The 19706-nt window shown below is 45.5% G+C and overlaps 1 protein-coding gene across 3 annotated transcripts in view; it reads left to right on the top strand.

Annotated features, from left to right (window-relative positions):
* Positions 1-19706, top strand: part of Mapk14 (mitogen-activated protein kinase 14) — a 79919-nt gene that overhangs the window by 32530 nt on the left and 27683 nt on the right. For all 3 annotated transcript variants that reach the window (XM_008840087.3, XM_008840086.2, XM_008840088.2), the window contains exons 2-3: positions 4683-4812; positions 9184-9242. In XM_008840087.3, the coding sequence (XP_008838309.1) occupies positions 4683-4812; positions 9184-9242 (189 nt within the window). The remainder of the gene's footprint in view (positions 1-4682; positions 4813-9183; positions 9243-19706) is intronic.

The following is a 19706-nucleotide window of genomic DNA, read 5'->3' as shown; positions in this document are numbered from 1 at the left end:
GTGGGGGTGGGGGTGGGGGTGGATAGTACTGGGACTGAAGTAGAAGTGGAAGAGACTGGGTCATATAGGAGCCACAGGCCATTTCCCCACTTTCAAGCCAGTTTAGGGAACTGAGTTTAGAGAATAGTAAGTTCATGTATGCTCCTGAGAAGGAAGTTATTTTCTTATGCATTTATAAGAGCAAAGGGAGAAAAGATGATCTCTCCCTCCCCCTCTCTTTATGTGAGGATAAGGAGAGGAGCCAGTGAAAGTTGACAGTGCCTGCTTTGGACCTCTTAAGAGTCTCTCTCTTAGGGGTTATCTAAGCAGTACTTAAATAAAGATTTAGTCCTGGAGTGGACTAGGGAGTAGGGTTGCAGGAACTAGCAACAGCCTGTAAGGAACTTAAAGGAACTGAAAGAAGCCATCAAGCCCAGGTCCTGTGGGGAGTGGGGGTGGGGGGGTCATCAAGTCACCATCTTATCTGTGTCTGATAGGCCTTGGTAAGGAATTTGCATTTTATTTTGTATGCCAAGAGCTTAAAAGAGAGGCATTATGTGGTCTAATTTTTGTTTTATTTTTATTCATTTTAGAATTGCATTTAGTTAGCATGCAGAGGGGAATAGACATGCATGCCACAACATAAGTGTGGAAGTCAGAGAACAACTTGTGGGAGTCATTTCTCTTTTACCATATGGGTCCTGGGGATCGAATTCAGCAAGCATCTCTATCCGCTGAGCAAGGATAACACTCACATGTCTGACTTGAGCAGTTAGAGGGGTGATCCCTTTACCTGGTGTAGCAGTGACAGGAGAGGAGTAGTTCTGGGTGTTTTCAACTTGATGAGTTCAAAGTGCTTACGTGTCTTTCAAATGAAAATGCCTGGCATGCAGGCAACCTAGAGAAGATATTGGGGAAGAGACACAGCTTTGAGAGTTCATAATATATAGATGGCATTTAATTTGAAATCATGTGTTGTATACTTTTGTCATCTCTGTAACCAAATACCCTACAGAAATAGTTTAAAGGAGGAAAGATCTACTTTTGAGTCACCATTTCAAAGGCTTTAGTCCATGGTTGCCTGGCTCCATGTACTTGAGTAGAGCATCCTACTGGAGGGTGTGACTTAGGCTGCTCCTCACTTCTTGGCATAGAGGAAGCAGAGGGACAAGAAAGACAGGGGAAAGATAACAATCTGTAGTGACCTACTTCTTGGGAGGCCCCCACCTCCTAAATTTAAAGGAAAAAAAAATTTGTGTGTGTGTGTGTGTGTGTGTATACATGCCTGTGTCACGTGTATGTGTGAGGTCAGAAGACATTTTTAGGAGTCAGTTTTCTCCTTCTACCATGTGAGTTCCAGGGATTGAACTCAGGTCATTAGGCTTGTTTGGAAGCATACACACACACACAACACACAGCACACACTGAGCCATCATCTAAATTTTCAAGAATCTCCCAAGTACCATATATGTAACCCTAGGATCAGGAGTTCAAGGTCATCCTCAGCTACATAGCAAGTTTGAGGCCAGCCTGGGCTGCACGAAATCCTGTCTCAACAAAACAGAGCACCCCCCCCCAAAAAAAAAATGAAGGAAGGAAGAAAAGAAACTTCCAAAATAGTGCCAGCAGCTGGGAGTCAAACGTTTAACACGAGAGCCTGTTGTAGAGGACTTTTCATACTATAGCACAGGTTTAGAGATGTCTAGGAGAAGGTAAAAGAAGCCCAGGATCCTCCCCTGAAGAACTCCATCATAGGGAGGAGGACAGCACTCAGTGCAGACAGAGGTCCTCGCAAGCCTATAAAAATGTTGACGTGGACTCCTATAGGGAAGGAGAAGTAGCAGCCATGTCAAGTTGCTCATCCAGAACTGTGGCCTTGGACTTGGTTACAGAAGCTGTTAATGAACCTGGAACAAGCAATTGTAGTGGTATGGTTGGAAGAACGGGAGTTAAGAGGTAGCTTGTGTAGAGCTGTGTGCATCACCTGAAGATTTGTCAGATACTCATTTGAGAGGCCAAGATTCTGCCTTCCTAGGAGTTTCCAGGTCATGTCAAGGCTGCTGGTCCAGGAAGCACACTTTGGATAGCAGAGGTGTAGTTTAGGAGCTCTCGTTTTGGATGGCAGAGGTGTAGTTTAGGAGCACAGGAAGTTCGTGAAGGGTTTGAAAAAATACAAATCACTGGACTCTGTTCAGAGGTTCTGATTTGAAACTCTGGTATGGTGCCTGGGAATTTTCATATAAATTCCCAGATGAAATCAACACTACTGAATCCCATTCTTTGAGAATTTCCAAATTTTGGAGAACTTTGAACTGTGATGGCGAGCCATCATAGAAGCTTGCTAATGGGGATGGGAAATTTTTAGAGCATATTTATGCCAATTCATTAGAGGTCTGGTGATCTAGCTCAGTGGTAGAGTGCTTGCACAGCATGCACAAGGCCCTGGGTTCAGTTCTCAGTAACACACACACACACACACACACATACACACACACACACCCAGAGTGAATTGGTAATGCAAAGAGAATATAGAGATGAAGTCCATGAAGATGCAGGAATGGCTCTAAAACATGTATTGAGGCCTTCTGATCAGAAGGAGTGTGATGCATTAGAGCAAAAGGGTGGAGGAGATGAACCTGAGCGCAGCAGCCTGCATGGAGCTGGAATTAGGGAGTGGAGCCTACAGGGAGCTGGAGTTGGGGGTGGAGCCTACAGGGAGCTGGAGTTGGGGGTGGAGCCTACAGGGAGCTGGAGTTGCGGGGTGGAGCCTACAGGGAGCTGGAGTTGGGGGTGGAGCCTACAGGGAGCTAGAGTTAGGGGGTGGAGTCTACAGGGGAGCTGGAGTTGGGGGTGGAGCCTACAGGGAGCTAGATAAGGGGGTGGAGTCTACAGGGGAGTTGGAGTTGGGGTGGAGCCTACAGGAAGCTGGAGTTGGGGGTGGAGCCTGCATGGATCTAGGGTTAGGGGGTGGAGTGTGCATTGATGCATTCTATTTTTTCTAGGCAAGGGCAGCTTTGCAGGGAGTTGGAGGTTTGAGAGAGAGTGAAGTCAAGTGACACTTTGGAGTAGTAAGTGACCTGATGAGAAAAGAGAGGCGCTATTAGGGCATATTTAAAAGTATGATCAGAAGTTAAAAATTGAACCAGCCTGTCTGATTGAACATTCTTCAACCATAGTTAACCTTTGAATCAGACATGGGTAACTAAAGGGTTGGGGTCATCCAAGGTTAGACTTTATCCAGGGGGAAGGATACAGGGGGATACTTAGCACTATTGAGCAATTAGAGGGATGCAGACAGGGGAGGGCTGAAGATGTGATGGATAGGTCAGCAGTGTTGTTCCTTGTACCAGAGGGTGTTGGTATTCAGAGTTCTGTGGGTGGGGCAGTTTGGGGTTCAGATAGAGGGCTGGGGTGTGACCCTGACGGTGGCTACACGACGTGGCGTTTCCTAGAGAGGTCAGGAAACAGGACACTGGATATGCCCTCCACCTGGGTGTTGCAGTTGCCAAGAAAGTTGACAAAAGTTGGGAACAGAGGGAGACTTTTTAGTAAGAGATGGATAATTCCAGTCAGTAGATAACAGCAGCAGAGCGGGTGGTTTGTCAGGGTTGGGAGCAGGGGTTTGGGGGAAACAGATGGAAATAGTGGTCTTAATGGTACAAAGCTAACCACGCCACCCAGAAGTACCTGGGCAGACAACACGCCCTCTGATGGCAGGATTCACGGTGTCTTTGTGGTTCAGAAAAGACTGGAGTTTTTCAGGAGTGTTATCACGAAGCAAATTGAGGGCTAAAGAATGAGGCTCCATGCGAAGGTTCTGGCACCCTAGCTTAAGTACAGAAATTGCTGCTGTCTGTGACCCTTCATTGCATCTGGGTTTGATTCTGTGGTCACACTACTATCTGAAAGTGTTTTCTTGTCTGTCACTCTTCCCGAAGCTCTGAACACTGGGGTTTCTTGGCTTCTTCCCTAGTGTATTTTGGCTGCTACAAAGTGCTCAGGAAATGTCTGTGGCAGCTCGTTCCGAAAGCAGGGAGGTTTCCCAGGTCTTTGCTCTGACCAGCATGTAGTGCAAGGTAGCAGAGAGGCCTGGAGAGGGGCAGGCAGCCCAGCTCTGGTGCATAGTGTCTGCCCCTTTGGATGAGCAGCTGCTTGCTTTCATGAGGTTTATTAGAACGTAGCCACACCCTTTTTAAGGTTATCATTATCTGGCTCCTTTCCAACTGTAACTGCGGCTAGCTGAGCTGCGGCAGAGACCTTACTTAGGGTTCACAAAGTCTAAAGCCTACTCCCTGGACTTTTATGACAATCTCACAACCCTTGACTTAGATACAGAAAAGACTAGAAGGAGGCATCAGAAATAACAGGAGCTTCTCTAGGTCTCGGGACTATAAGTCATTGTCTTAATTTCTAGTCTGTTTTTTTGTATCTTAACACACATTTAATTTGGAAATGAAATAGTCTTTGAAAATATTTAAAAAATAGTATTTGGGCCGGGCATGATGGCACATGCCTTTAATCCCAGCACTTGGGAGGCAGAGGCAGGCAGATCTCTGTTGAGTTCAAGGCCAGCCTGGTCTACATAGTGAGTTCCAGGACAGCTGGGGCTACAGGGAGACCCTGTCTCAAAAAGACCAAAATAAAAGTATTTGGAGTGCTTTTAACGGTAGATTTTTGTTGTTGTTGTTTCCCTCCTACCTTAGCGCTGCTTTTGATACAAAAACGGGCCTGCGTGTGGCGGTGAAGAAGCTGTCCCGGCCATTTCAGTCCATCATTCACGCCAAACGGACCTACCGGGAGCTGCGGCTGCTGAAACACATGAAACATGAGAACGTAAGTGAGCCCTGCGGTGCTGGTTCTGGTACCACAGAAGCATGACCCAGTGCCGTGCCACCAGGCTGGTTTGCAGCTCGGTTATGGTGCTCTGGTGTCAGATCTGAATCTGAGGGTGAAGGTGTTAAGTCCTGGAGCTGTCATTTCACTCCAGCCTCTTCAGGGAAAACACTTGTTTTACACTGAAAAAAGGACACATTATGAAGCGCAGTGTGATTTCCTTAGAGTATAGAAAGGAGGCTTTATACTCCTTTCCTGGATTGCTTAAGGCTCTATTACCAAAAGGGGATCCACACCTATTTTCTACTGCCTTGGGTTATTCCACTGGAAGGCTTTGAGGAAAGGGGCCTTTGGCCCACTGTATCCATGGATTCTGTGTCAGCCAGCCACAAGGCTCTCCTGACCATGTGCAGTTTTACATGGTAATGAATGCCTAAACAAAGCAGTAGGGACCTGTTCACATAGTATGCATATTGTATCAGACATTCTGAGTTCTCTAGAGTGATTTAAATGCTAGTCTGTACATGAGTTGTACATGCAAACACTGTGGCGTTATAAACAAGGAACTTGAGTAATTGTGAGGTTTTTGTTAAATATTTTATTATTTTTATTTATTATTTTAAAAAATATTTCGTTTTTTATTTTTATTTTATGTGTATGAGTGTATTTCCTGCATGTAGGTAAGTACACCCGTGTCGTGCAATGCCTGTGAAGAAAGAAGAGGCCATCAGATCCCCTGGGACTGGAGTTATAGACAGTTGTTAGCTGTCATGTGGGTGCTGGGATTTGAACCCAGGTCTTCTGCAAGAACAACCAGTGTTCTTAACCACTGAGCCATCTCTCCAGCCCCTATTATTTTTCAGCCCCTATTATTTTTATGTGTATGAGTGTATTGCCTGCATATATGTAAGTGCACCTGTGTCACGCAGTGCCTATGGAGGTCAGAAAGAGGGCGTCGTATCCTCTGGAACTGGAGTTAAGATGGTTGTTAATTGGCATATGGGTGTTAGGAATTGAACATGAGATTTGGGGGGGGTGGTGCCAGAAGAGTGTGTTAGATCTCCTGGAGCTGTTGTGAGCTCCAGGTTGGGTGCTGGAATCTGAACTCAGGTCCTCTAGAACACCAAGTAGTCTTAACTGTTGAGCCATTGCTCTAGCCCCAGTGGTTTGTATTTTGAAATAGGGTAGGCGGGTGGTTGAATGAAGGGGAATGGAAAGAGACGAGAGAACACTGACTTAATATAGAAATTGTCTCACCTTTCAACCTATTCTGCAAACATGTTAGGCATTTATGATGTAGAGGCTGTTTGTTGTTTGTTTGTTTTTAAATACACCATCATGGGGGGCTGGAGAGATGGCTCAGTGGTTAAGAACACTGGTTGTTCTTGCAGAAGACCTGGGTTCAAATTCCAGCACCCACATGGCAGCTAACAACTGTTTGTAACTACAGTTCCAGGGGATCCGACGGCCTCTTCTGACCTCTGAGGGCTTTGCACGACATGGGTGTACTTACCTACGTGCAGGCAATACATGCACACACATAAAAAATAAAAATAAAAATAATAAAATGTTTTAAAAAATACACCATCATGTTTTTTATTTTATTTTTTTTATTCTTTGGTCTTTTTGAGACAGGGTCTCCCTGCAGCCCCAGCTGTCCTGGAACTCACTATGTAGACCAGGCTGGCCTTGAACTCACAGAGATCCACCTGCCTCTGCCTCCCAAGTGCTGGGATTAAAGGTGTGTGCCACCACACCTGACGGATTTGTTTTTATTTTATGTATGTGAGTGCTTTGCATGTATGTATGTGTACCACATGTGTGCAATGCCCACAGAGGCCAGAAGAGGGCAGCGGATCCCCTGGAATTGGAGCTACAGAAGGATATTCCTCATGTATTAGAAACAGAACCCAGCTCCTCTGCAAGAGCAGCCATTGCTCTAAACTGCTAAGCCATGTCTCCAGCCCTGTCAAAAATAATTTTATGAATTCATGCATGTAAATCAAAACATTTTAATTTTTTGTGTGTGAGGACTTATGAAGTAGCCATCTTCTATTTTTTGTGTATGTATGAAGTATTAACCAGAAGTAAAATACTGTAAAACAAGTTTCTCAGCATTAAAACAGATGAAAGAGGACATTTTAGAACTTCTCCATAATCTGTCCATTTCTCACATCTTAACTAGAAGTTTCCTCTTAATTCCAAGCACTCCCTGGCCAGCTGCTCAGTTGGTTAGAGCACTGTGTTCTGTTCAGCCTTTTCCTGCTATGATTTCAGTGTCCTACGAATTTGAGAAAGGCCATGTATATTACAAATAAACTGCCAGTACGTATCTCTGATGATTACCCTACAATGGTCTGGAAGTTGTGAGACAGAAATAAAACTTTTAATAAATTGGCACCCCCCCCAAAAAAAAACCCACTTAAGCTCCACAATCAACCAAATACAATATTTAATGTCTTTAACAAAACTATGCCTAAACAATCTCTTGTTCTACCATGGTAAGTTTAAATCTAAGGCTCCTAATCAAATTTGTGAGGATTCTCTTCATTTTTTTTTCTTCTTCTTCTTTTGGTTTTTTTGAGACAGGGTCTCCCTGTAGCCCCAGCTGTCCTGGAACTCACTATGTAGACCAGGCTGGCCTTGAACTCACAGAGATCCACCTGCCTCTGCCTCCCAAGTGCTGGGATTAAAGCCATGCGCCACCACGCCCAGCAACTCTCTTCATTATTTTTAAATTTCAAGAAACACAGGCAGGCCTTGTCTTCACTGGCCAGACAGCAGAAGGTAGCAGCTGGCAGACTGCCTCTCAGTAATCACCCTTTAGAGCAGGTGCTAATGAGAGAAGGTCCCAAGTTCAATCAAGAACCAGCCAGCTGACTGCCTAGAGTGACTGCCATCACAGGCATCCTCTAGCTCTGGTTAGCCATGCTCTGACTGTGTACCTGTCACTCAATATCATAACTCACAATAAACTGCCCATGTGCGCAAGAGGTATTTTTGTGTAGAAGACTGCATACTCATTCTGGCCCCTAAGAACTCAATTTTACGCAGATTTTTTTGGAGGTCAGGCTAGAGCCAGCTGAAACCTGGATGGTGCCCCAAAGCAGTCAACTGTACTACAGTCTTGGTTCTTCAGAGTAAAACTGCTTCTGTGGGGCTGGAGAGATGGCCCAGTGGTTAAGAGCACTGGCTGCTCTTACAGAGGACCCAGGTTCAATTCGTAGCACCCACATGGCGGCTAAGAACTGCTCATAACTCCAGTACTAGGGGATCTGATGCCCTCTTCTGACCTCTGTTGGGCATTGTATGACACAGGTGCACTTACATGCACGTAATACATTCATACACATAAAAAAAATAACATGTTTTTTGTTTTTTGTTTTTTTTTAAAAAAAAAAAGGCCTCTACCAGGCAGATCTCTGTGAGTTCAAGGCCAGCCTGGTCTACATAGTGAGTTCCAGGACAGCTGGGGCTACAGAGAGACCCTGTCTCAAAAAGACCAAAAAAGAAAAAAAGAAGAAGGAAAAAAAAAAAAAAAGGAAAAAAAAAGTATAATTCTGGTAAGCTTTTAAATACAAGTATAAATATTTTCCTTTTTATGAAGCTGAAATTTGATGGGAAATTAATTATTTTATTTGGTCTTTTTGAGACAGGGTCTTCTGTAGCCACAGCTGGCCTAGAACTTGCTGTGTATTCCAGGCTAGCCTAGATCTCACAGAGATCCGCCTGCCTCTGCCTCCTGGTACTGGGAATAGGCACACACTGCTGGCATCTGTCTTTTCTACATGGGTGCTAGAAATCAAATCTCCCCAGCCTGCAGAGAGTGTCAGTTTTGACGTCTTTATTTTCATGGATGCATTTTAAAAAGCAGACCGGTGTGCTAGCAGCAGTGGAGGTGTGATGTTTTCCCTGCTCACTTCAGTATGTAGTCAGGAACTCTGATTCTTTTTTTACCTTCTGATAAACCATTGGCTATGTGAACAAATTCCAAAGAGATGCAAATTTTTCATGGTAAAATGAGGTTTATGAACAATGATGGGCCAGGTGTGGTGATGCGTGTCAGTTATAGTCCCAGCAGTCGGGTGGTAGAGGCAGAAGGTCAGTAGTTCCAGGCCAGCTTGGGTCACATGAGACTTTGTCTCAGTCCCGCCACCCTTTACCCCCAAAGTACTGATGTTAACATATAGAAAACAAACATGATTTGGGTAAAAAATCAGTTGGAGCACTAAGTACATGGTGTGGTAAAGCAACTGAGGGATGTAGCTGGACTTAGAATTAGTTCCACCTGAAGCCATTAAGACCTGACAGGTACTGAACTGAGTTAAGCCCAGGGTTTACTTACTCTTTGATATTTATGTGTTCTCACAGGTGATTGGTCTACTGGATGTTTTTACACCTGCAAGGTCCCTGGAGGAGTTCAATGACGTGTGAGTGAATCTTTTGCATCTATAGCCTCAGCTACAGGGTGGGGTTGAGCAGCCCCTGCTTCTCCTCAGCTGGTTAATGGTATTCAGGTGGAGAGGATTTTTCTTTCCCATTATAAAACTCTTGGGGGGGGGGTATGGTAAGGGGTTACAGATTAGCATTTTCATCTTTTCAGGTACAGTGTAGCCCTTTCAGAGAGTCAGGATGAGTCCTTAGAAAAGTTCCACTGAGAAGGGAATAGAGGACATTTTGACTAAAATGTTTTTCTTCTTAAATTGCCTCTTGTAGATTTTTTTTTTAATATTTTAATTTTATGTGTATGAGTGTATTGCCTGCATATGTGTACGTGCAGCTGTGTCATGCAGTGCCCTTTGGAGGTCAGAAGAGGGTGTCAGATCCTCTGAAACTGGAGTTATGGGTGGTTGGTTGTTAGCCACCATGTGGGTGCTGGGAATTGAACCCAGGTCCTCTGCAAGAACAGCCAGTGCTCTTAACCACTGAGCCATCTCTTCAGCCCCTCTCCTAGCTTTTAAAGGTGCTCTTCAAGAAATATATTGGTGCTCAGGTCTTATCTCTTATCCCACATGACTGTGAGGGAGATGATATTAAAGCTACATCCTGATCTTTGAAATACTAAGCTTTTGTACTAGAGCAGATGCCAGACCCTTCGTGTTGGAAAAGGCTTCCCCCATCTGGTCATAGTCTATTGCTCTAGCCTGGATCCACCTGGAAAGTAGAGCCTGGGGGTCTCAGAAAGAACAGGAAAGGACTAGAGAAAACAAGAAAGGAGGGAAAGTTGGTACATGGCTGTTGAGAGCCACTTACCACTGAGGGCACCCTAACCCTAACCACCAAGGCATAAGAAGCTGTACAGAATTGACCTCAGAGGGGGCTTTTGTCTGCTGGCACCTGACCACACCAACAAGGTTTGTGCCATTGGTCGTGAATGCCTACACATGGCAAGGTAGCACATGTGTGAGTGTGAGACAGATTCCAACAGGCATTTCAGTGCATGTCCAGCTTCTACCACAGCTGCTAGGCCAGTGTCTGATCAGTACCCCTGTGTTCACTGTCAACTAGACAGAACCTAGAATCACCTGGAGATGGCCTCTGAGCATGCCTATGGGATCTTCCTGATTATAATAACTCGTGTGGGAAGATCTGTCTTACTGTGGGCAGTTTTCTAGGTAGGGAGTCTGGGACTGTATAAGACAGAATGTAGCCGGCGCTAGCATCACATTGTCTACTTGATTGTGGATGCTGCGTGCTAGGCTCCCCAGTTCCTACTGCTGGGGCTTCACACTGTCATAGCCAGTGCACTGTGCTGTGAGCCCGAGCAAACCTTTCTTCCTTAAGTTGCTTTTCTCAGGGTATTTTACCACAGCAAGAGGCAAGGAGACCAAGACAAACCCATCTCCACCTCACAGATGCCGTAGCATAAACAGAGGAACACCTTGAGTACAGTTACAGTTGATCCTGTTCAGATTTTGGCATTTCTACAAAAGCCAGACAGAATTGTGATCAGTACCATTCTTCCTTACCTTTCTGTGTCAGTTTTCCATCACTGTAATGGAAGGCTGGAGGAAATTAACTTACATCAAGAGAAAAAAGTTGCTTATACCTCATGGTTTAAAGATTCTGGTTGATGGTCAGGTGGGCCCACTGTTCAGGCTTCTGGTAGGGTGCCAGGTAGCATTGGTAGACAGCACTGGTATAGCAAAACACCTCATGGCTGTGGAGCAGGCGTCTATTTTCTGTGTTTAACTCCCTGGGTTCTGACTATTCTTTTTTTTTCTTTTTTTTGGTGGGGGTGGGTCTTTTTGAGACAGGGTCTCCCTGTAGCCCCAGCTGTCCTGGAACTCACTATGTAGACCATGCTGGCCTTGAACTCCCAGAGATCTGCCTGCCTCTGCCTCCTGAGTGCTGGGATTAAAGGTGTGCGCCACCACGCCCGGCCTACTCTTGTAAACTGCCTCTTGTGTGCAGAATGCCCTGCAGGTAGTTATTATCCCCGAGAATACTCTGAAATGAATGATGAATGTAAGGAAAATGTTTTATTTTTGGGGCTGCTGGTATCAGTGAAAATTGAGCCTTTATTCATCATGATGTTTACGCAGCATTTTCCAGAGTCATTTTAGAGTGGACCTGAAAAATGTAAGTACCTTCAAGGCCAGACAAATAACAAGAATGAGGCTCAGCATTATATAACAGTGTGCTGAGGCCTGTGGTGAAACATACCCGTATCTCCTGGAGCATTTGCACCCACAGCAAGCACTGAGAACTAGAGTGGTTTTAAGACTTCACAACAGGCTCAGGTTTTGAGCGTGAACTGCCCATGCTAATTAGCAAAGCTGTAATTTTAAGTGTACAGTTGACTTTTGATCATGCTCCTCGGGGGTTGTGTCTTTGTGTTCCTGTCATCACTTCTCATTTCATCTCACAACTCAGTGTTTTGCTTCATTTGTTAGACCACATAGGTCTGGAAAGGAACAGTGGGTGGTGCGTTTGTGTGTGACAACAGCACGTGGTGCTGAGCTGGCTTGGAAATGAGCGTCTCCAGTCGTGACTGCTTTGTGATGTGGACGGGCTGGTGCACGTGTTCATAAAGGCACGTCTGGGTCTTTAGGCACCTGAGGTCATTTGAGCACTTCTCCTGTTTTCTGTGCTGCAAACACTCAGAAATGTGGAAAGTTTCAATAGCCAGTGTTAGAAAGTCCGGAATAAGCTGTGACTTCCAGCCGTTCTTAACAGTAGCTATTCTCTGTTTAAGCTGAGCAGGCAGTGAGTTTTTGGACTCTTCCTGGATTTAGTTTCCTCAAGTTTCAGGAGAACTGATGAGTCATGGGTTGAACAGAAATGACCCTTCCCACTTCCTCCATATTTTACAACTTCCCATCCCTGAGCTCTTACACTGGGCTCTGCATGTCTGCTTCATTTTTAATTTGTTTTGAGACTGCAAACTCCCCATGTAGCCAAGAATGACCTTGAACTTGTGTTCCTCCTGCCTCCTTCCTAAGCACTGGGATTATAGATGTGAGCCACCACATCCAGTCTATGCAGTGTTGGGGGTAGAATCCTGGACATCGTGCATGCTAGGCAAACACTCTACCAACTGTTCTGCTCCCTTCTTGGAGAGACACAAGTGGGTCTTGCATTCTGATGTGATCTCACAGAAGATCCGCAGGCCTCATTTTAGTGAAAGCCTGTGAGCAGTTGATCCCCCTCCTGCCTTCCACCTGTGGAGGACAAGATTTCTGAGTTTACATCTTGCTGATTTTTACTCACTAAATATTTGAATGCCCATCCGCTGTGGGGCATGGTTGTCATCACTGAGGAATACGCAGACACAGAGCCTCCAATCACTAAGTTGAGACTTTAAAAAAATATTTCTTTCAAATTCATATGGGTGTATTGCTTGCACGTACATAAGTACACCCATGTTGTACAATGCCTGAGGAGAACAGAAGAGGGTGCCGGATCCTCTGGAACCTGAGGGACAGTTGTCAGCCGCCACATGGTTACTGGGGATTAAACCTGGGTTTCTCTGCTCTGTAAGAGCAGCCGGTGCTCGCGCTCTAGCCACTGAGCTGTTGCTGCACCCCAAGAAGCACAATTTAAATGATCACACGTAAAGCAGTGTGGTAAATTTGGAGAAGCTCAGGTCTGTGCAGCCTTAACTAATCTCATGTGACCCTCTTTCCCCTCCTGTCTCTCTGGCTGGTGTTCTTCCTCTAGTCAGACAATCAGCCACATTCCCAACAAAACCTCTGCCTGGTCTACAGCCGTGGTAAGAACTTCCTGTTTGCTGATGGGCCCTCCTTTCCCTTGGGACCCCATTCAGCGGCCTCAATAGCTCTTTGCTTCCTCCCCAGCTCAGCTGTGAACAGTGACCTGTCACTCTCTGTCCTACCCTGCGTAGTTTAACTCTGCTGATGTTTCTGCTGTGTATCTGTCCCCTCCCTCATCTTGTGAGCTTTGTTAGAGTGGTGTGGGTCTTCTTTGCTGACTTGTCAGTATTTAGGACAGTAACAGACCTGCAAGTGTTGTTTGGAGAGATGAATGCAAGAATGGCCACAGCCTGGCAGCCCCCACCCCAGATGCAGCCCCCTGCCCCAGATGCTGGGTGTCTTCAGAAAAGGTTGTGAAAAGTGCTCCCTGGTCTTGGTGAGTGAGAGTTGCAAAGACTGAGAGAGCTCAGACTGTGACCCAGTGTGAGCTGAGGGCAAAAGTGGTGGGGCAGGTTGGGTAAGAGCTGTGGAGAGTAGGGACTGGCTGTTGAGGACTTTACAAGCTGAGGTTTCCCCAAAGAAGAGATCAAAGGGCCTGGCAAGGGAGTGTGGCTGGAGAAGGGATGAAAAGCTTTCCTTTTGTGTGGTAAGGCTGTTATAGCTCCCTACCCATGCTCACAGACGCTATAATATTCAGTAGGGATTTGGGGGAAGATTTCATTTTAGCAGAGGCAGTTTTTCTCCTGGATTCATGTTAACATGTTTTTTTTAAAAAAAAAAAAAAAATGTTTTGGGGCTGGAAAGATGGCTCAATGGTTAAGAGCATGTACTGCTCTTCTAGAGGATCCAGGTTCAGTTCCCAGCATCTGCATTAGGCTGCTCACAACCACCTATAACTCCAGCTCCAGGGGATCCCACACCCTTGGCCACCCACACTCATATGCACATATACAGACACATGCCTAATTTTAAAAAATTAAAAATAAAGTAAATGCTCAAAAAAGAAAATTAGAAATGGATTTAAGATTTCTTTCAGGAACAAGACTATGTAATGAAGCTCTTATTAGTGTCTGATTTCAGATCTCTTGTTTTGGATTCTTGACATTTAGAAATGTGCCCTTTGTTCAAGAACATGGTTTTAAGCATGTGACCAAAACTGTGAAACATGTAGATATTCTATAATGTTAGCTTAGTTTTTTTAGTAGCATCTCGAGGTTTATAGAGGGCTTGAACATGAAAGTACTCATCTGACACAACAGCGCTGTGAAGTAGGTATTATTATCTCTAATTGTCAGGTGAGGAAACATTGAACAAGATTACCTTCATTATGTATAAAACTGCTTCCATCCTTAGTGTTCTGACTCGGAATCTGTTTCCTACAACGTGCTTCTTTGCTCCAAGGTTGTGATGGCCATGTGAAAGCCTGCTAGCCTTCTCCCGTGTTCTGTCTGAGTAAGATGCCCAAACTAAAGATCGTCTCTTTCTCCCAGTTGCTTACAGTCTCATTAAAGAGGTTAAACGTAAACAACATAAACAACATATGGGATTAAGGACGGCTTAGTGACCAAGAACGCATGCTATGCAAGCCTGATGACCTGAGTTTGATCCCTGGAACCCACAGTGGGGGAGTGAACCAGTTCCCACAAGTCGCTCTCTGACTTCCATATGTATGTCATGGTAGACTCAGAGAAGTTTCATGCAGGAACACCTCAAAGAAAACACAGTTAGACCTGGGGCATAGAGATTGAAGTTTATTCCAGACAACATGAAACAAGGAAATGTGCACAGAACAAGTTTGGATGTAATGGAAACTTTTGTTCAGGGGCTAACCATTGATTCTTCTTTTGTACTTGGGTGATAAGAATTATATGTTCATGAATTCTGCATTTTTCTTAGTGTATGTGTATGCACACTTGGTAGTAATGATGGAAGAGATACCCAGCCTGGTTGTTGAACCTACAGAAATGCTTTTTTCCTTTGAAGTTAGGTTTCAAACACACATAGCTAATAGTAGAAGGGAAGCGTCTGGGAGAAGGCTGATCAGTTAGCTGGTGCTATGCTTTCTGTTTGCAGGATTTTGATATTACTTTGTGTTTGGAGATGTTTCACAGTGCTGCTCAGGGTGGTCTCAAACTCCTAGCCTCAGCTGCCTGAGGACCTGGGATTACAGACTTGTATCCCCAGGCCTGGCTTTTGTTTGCAGGGTGTTTCATTGTTATCCAAGAGGTCTGTTGCAATGTTCCTGGTGGTTAGTGAAGCCCTGTGCAGATGTCTTAGGTGACTCACAAAGTCTCAGTAAGTTATATATCTTAAGAAAATAATGCTCAGGTTTTGTCACAATCAGTAACATGCCACCTTTTTCTTAGATGAATTGATTAAAGACAGTAGAGAAAGGCTGGTGAGGCTGTAGCTCAGTTGGCAGAGTGCTTGCATCTAGGTTCCATCCCTAGCAGTGCATAACCCTGGCATGGTGGTCAAGGCCTGTGATCCTAGTATGCAGGAGGTGGAGGGGGGAGAATCAGAAGTTTGAGGCCAGCCTGAGCTACTTGAAACCTTGTCTCAAAAACAAACACAGCTGGGCGTGGTGGCACTTGCCTTTAATCCCAGCACTTGGGAGGCAGAGGCAGGCAGATCTCTGTGAATTCGAGGCCAGCCTAGTACATAGCAAGTGCCAGGCCAACTGCAGCTACAGGGATACTCTGTTTCAAAAAGACCAAAAACAAAACAAAACAAAAAAACAAACACAAAGAACAGTAGAGAAGCTTTGAGGCCTAGCTGAAAGCTTGTGTTCTTGGAGAGAGGTTTGCTCTTTTTCTTCCTCCTGTCTGTGCTAGGCTTCTCCGTGTTCCTTGCTACCCTGTTGTCCCCTAGCTCTAATCATGCTGTTATGGTGGTTTAGACATGTCTTGATCTCTTATCTTTGCCCATCTTTCCCACTACTGCACTCCCATGCCCAACAGTGGACACCTGTGGGTAGCATGGCTGCCCTGTGTGCTGTCCATGTGTGCAGCCCCTGTGTGCTGTCCCTGTGTGCAGCCCCTGTGTGCAGCCCGTGTGCGTCCCTGTGTGCAGCCCCTGTGTGCTGTCCCTGTGTGCAGCCCCTGTGTGCTGCCCCTGTGTGCTGTCCCTGTGTGCAGCCCCCCCCGTGTGCTGTCCCTGTGTGCGGCCCTCCATGTGCTGTCCCCATGTGTCTCCCCGTGTGTTGTCCCTGTGTGCTGCAGGTGGGTGCTCTGGTTGCCTGAAACATGCTCAGTTGCTGCCTGTTCTCCTCCACTATGGACTGTATGTTGGAATATTGATTCTAGGCTGGGTATATAGAGGATGCCTTTTAGTAAGCTGTGTTTCCCCTGGAGAAGAGCTAGTTGTGAAATAAGCTTGTTAATCTGCCGACTAGACTGCTGAGTGGTTCTGCCCCTTATGCTAGAACAGTCTGGCCTGGTTCATGCCAGATAAGATCCTTGGCATACAACAAGTACTCCTGAGCTCCGAGCCATCTCTCCAGCCCTGAGATCTAGGTTTAAATAGAATGGTGAGGTTAGGCCTTCTTGAGGAAGTGAAATTTGTGCAAGCAATGGAAGCTGAAAGCCAGGCATAGTTGCCCATGTCCTTAATCCCAGCACTGGGAGGCAGAGGCAGGCAGATCCTGTGAGGCCAGCCTGGTCTGTGTGGTGAGTTCTAGGCCTGCTGGGGCTGCAGGGAGACCCTGTCTCAAATAGAAAAAGAAAAATCGAAGTAGAGGGTAAGTGAGGTCACTCAGTGGTAAAGGAACTTGTATAAACTGGGCAACCTGAGTTTGATTCCTAGAATCCATGTAAAGGTGGAAGGAGAGAGCCACTCCACAATCGTCCTCCAACCTCCACTAGTGTATCATCACACGTGTGTCCCCGCCTCCATGTATGTACAGTAATAATAAATAAAATTTTTTTCTAGGGGACAAGCATCCCAGGCAGAAGGGGCAGTTGGTACAGAGGTCCTGCACGCTGTGTCAGAGCTAGAGTAGGAAGACAGCGGGACAGAGTGCTGGGAAAGGACTTTCTCTTCACCCTGAGTGGAGGAGGGAACGTTCTGAGGGGAGTTGCCTGGTCTGCTTTTTACTTTTAAAAAAGAAGCACTCTAGCCGGGCATGTTGGTGTATGCCTGTAGTCCCAGCACTTGGGAGGCAAAGGCAGGTGGGTCTCTGTGAGTGGATCCCTGTGAATTCAAGGCCAGCCTGGTCTACATAGTGAATTCTAGGCTGGCTGGGCCTACAGGGAAAACCCGTTTCGAAAAGACCAAAAAAAAAAAGAAGAAGAAGAAGCACTCTATGGGCCGGGTGTGGTAGCGCACGCCTTTAATCCCAGCATTTGGGAGGCAAAGACAGGCGGATCTCTGTGAGTTCAAGGACAGCTGGGGCTACAGGGAGACCCTATCTCAAAAAGACAAAAAAAAAAGAAGCACTTTGCCTCCTGCATAAGAAAGACTGCAGGAAGTCTTAGGGTTACTAGGTGGTTGCAGTCCACCCTGTAAGAGAGGTTTTTGTTTTGTTTTGTTTTGAGCCTTGATTGTACTGTGCTGCAAAAGGCATGGGTTCCAGGAGATCTTGACAATTGAGCCTCCTCCAGGCAGAGCTGAGTAAACAGGGCTTTGGAACAAGCGCTGTCTAGAGGACTGAAAACTGCCAGTCCTGGATCCCACCGTATATGCTGGGCCAGTGCAGCTCACTGATAAGTCTCACTTGGAGACGTGCAGTTACATTTAAAGAGAGACCACCTTCAGTGGTAAGGAAGACTCACGTTGGACCATGAAATCATTTTGGCCTTCAGCTTAATATAGTCTAACTTAATCCTTTTACAGATGAGAAACCTAGGAAGTTTTCCTGTGTAGTTCACCAACCTTCCTTCATTTTATACATTTAATTTTGAGTACATGTCAGGAATTTACTATATGGTACAGTGGCAGTAGTAGAAATATCTACACACATGTCATTAAATATTCCAGAATCAAATTCTGTAGAAATATGTGGTTCTCCAGTAGAGACCCTTTTGGAATGGACTGTTTGCTGGCTTGTTTTGGTGCTGGGGATGGGACTGGCCTTGACTTTAAATTGCTCATCTGCATTTGTCGGTCCGCATCCTGCTGACACTTGAGAAGTAGGCCTCTCTTCCATAAGCAGTAACTTTGTCTTGTGGTGGCACACACCTTTAATCCCAGCACTCAAGAGGCAGAGCTAGGCGGATCTCTGTGAGTTCAAGGCCCGCCTGGTCTACATAGTGAGTTCCAGGCCAGCTGGGGCTGCAGGGAGACCCTGTCTCAAAAGACCAAAGGGGAAAAAAAAAAAAACAAACAGTAACTTTGTATGATGCTTGCTTTTGTCCTGTGTTAAGACTCCTTTTGGTACTCTTTCGATATGTGAGTTAAAATATGACAAGTAATGGTCATAGATTGATTTTGGGCCTTGTATAAACAATGCAGACTGCTTAACTTAATTCCAATGAGTTCTGCCTTTAATAATACTTTTAGTTGATTTTATTTTAGCCTCATAGGTATATAGACAATTCGTGTGTACTTACACAGTGTTGGATAATCTCACCTTCTTCCTCAAAGTGTTTATAACGAAATGAATCAAAAGTACTGGATGTGCTGGGCATGGTGGTGCACACCTTTAGTCCCAGCACTCAGGAGGCAGAGGCAGGCGGATCTCTGTGAGTTGAAGGCCAGCCCGGTCTATATAGCGAGTTCGGGCCAGCTGGGACTACAGGGAGACCCTGTATCAAAAAGACCAATAAATGGGGCTGGAGAGATAGCTCAGAGGTTAAGAGCACTGATTGCTCTTGCAGAGGACCCGATTTCAATTTCTAGCACCCACATGGCAGATACAAACTGTCCTTAACTCCAGTTCCAGGGGAATCTGAAGTCCTCTTCTGACCTTCACAGCATTGCACGACACAGGCGCACTCACATACATGCAGGCAATACACTCATACACATAAATTTTTTTTTAAAAAGACCAATAAATGAATGAATGGAAGGAAGGAAGGAAGGAAGGAACGAACGAACGAACGAACGAACGAACGAACTGGATCTACTACCTCCACCTCCAGGTCATCAAGTGCAGTGCCTGTGGTGGGAAGGGGACCGAGAGTTAGACAGGGTGGAATTTCTAGCTGAAAGCATACCCTTGGCAGTATAAAATTTGTCATCATTGGTATTGTGATTTTGGTAATGGTTATCTCAAGTTTTCAAGGAACGTTCTCATTTTGAAACAGCCAATTAGTTGCAGTATTCTTTTTAACTTTTAAATTTGTGTGTATGGATGTGTGGGTGTGGATATATGTGGGCCAGGATGTACTTGTGAGGTCAGAGGACAACTGATGTATGGATGTGTGAATGTGGATGCATGTGGTCCAGGATATGCTTGTGAGGTCAGAGGACAACTGTTGGGAGTTGATTATCCCCTTCCCTTATGGATTCTTGCGATTGAACTCAGGCTTACATGGCAAGCATTTTTACCCACTAAGACATCTCACCAGCTCTTAGTCACAGTATTCTTGTATTTATCAGATTGTATGTGTTTGAGTCTAAAAAGACAGTGCCTGGGACAGGTGTGGGATTGCAGGTTTGTAATCTCAACACTCAGGAGGCTGAGGCAGGAGGATCTTCAAGGCTAACGGTGAGACCTGTCTCAAAGCCCCAAGACTGGGAGTGTAGCTCAGTGGTAGAGTGTCTGCATAGCATGTACAAGCCCTGGGTTCAATCCCC

This window comes from Nannospalax galili, unplaced genomic scaffold (genome assembly GCF_000622305.1).
Source record: "Nannospalax galili isolate Female #2095 unplaced genomic scaffold, S.galili_v1.0 scaffold538, whole genome shotgun sequence".
Taxonomy (NCBI): Eukaryota; Metazoa; Chordata; class Mammalia; order Rodentia; family Spalacidae; genus Nannospalax; species Nannospalax galili.
The sequence above is the reverse complement of the archived record's forward strand: the minus strand, read 5'-3'. Positions and strand labels throughout refer to the sequence as shown.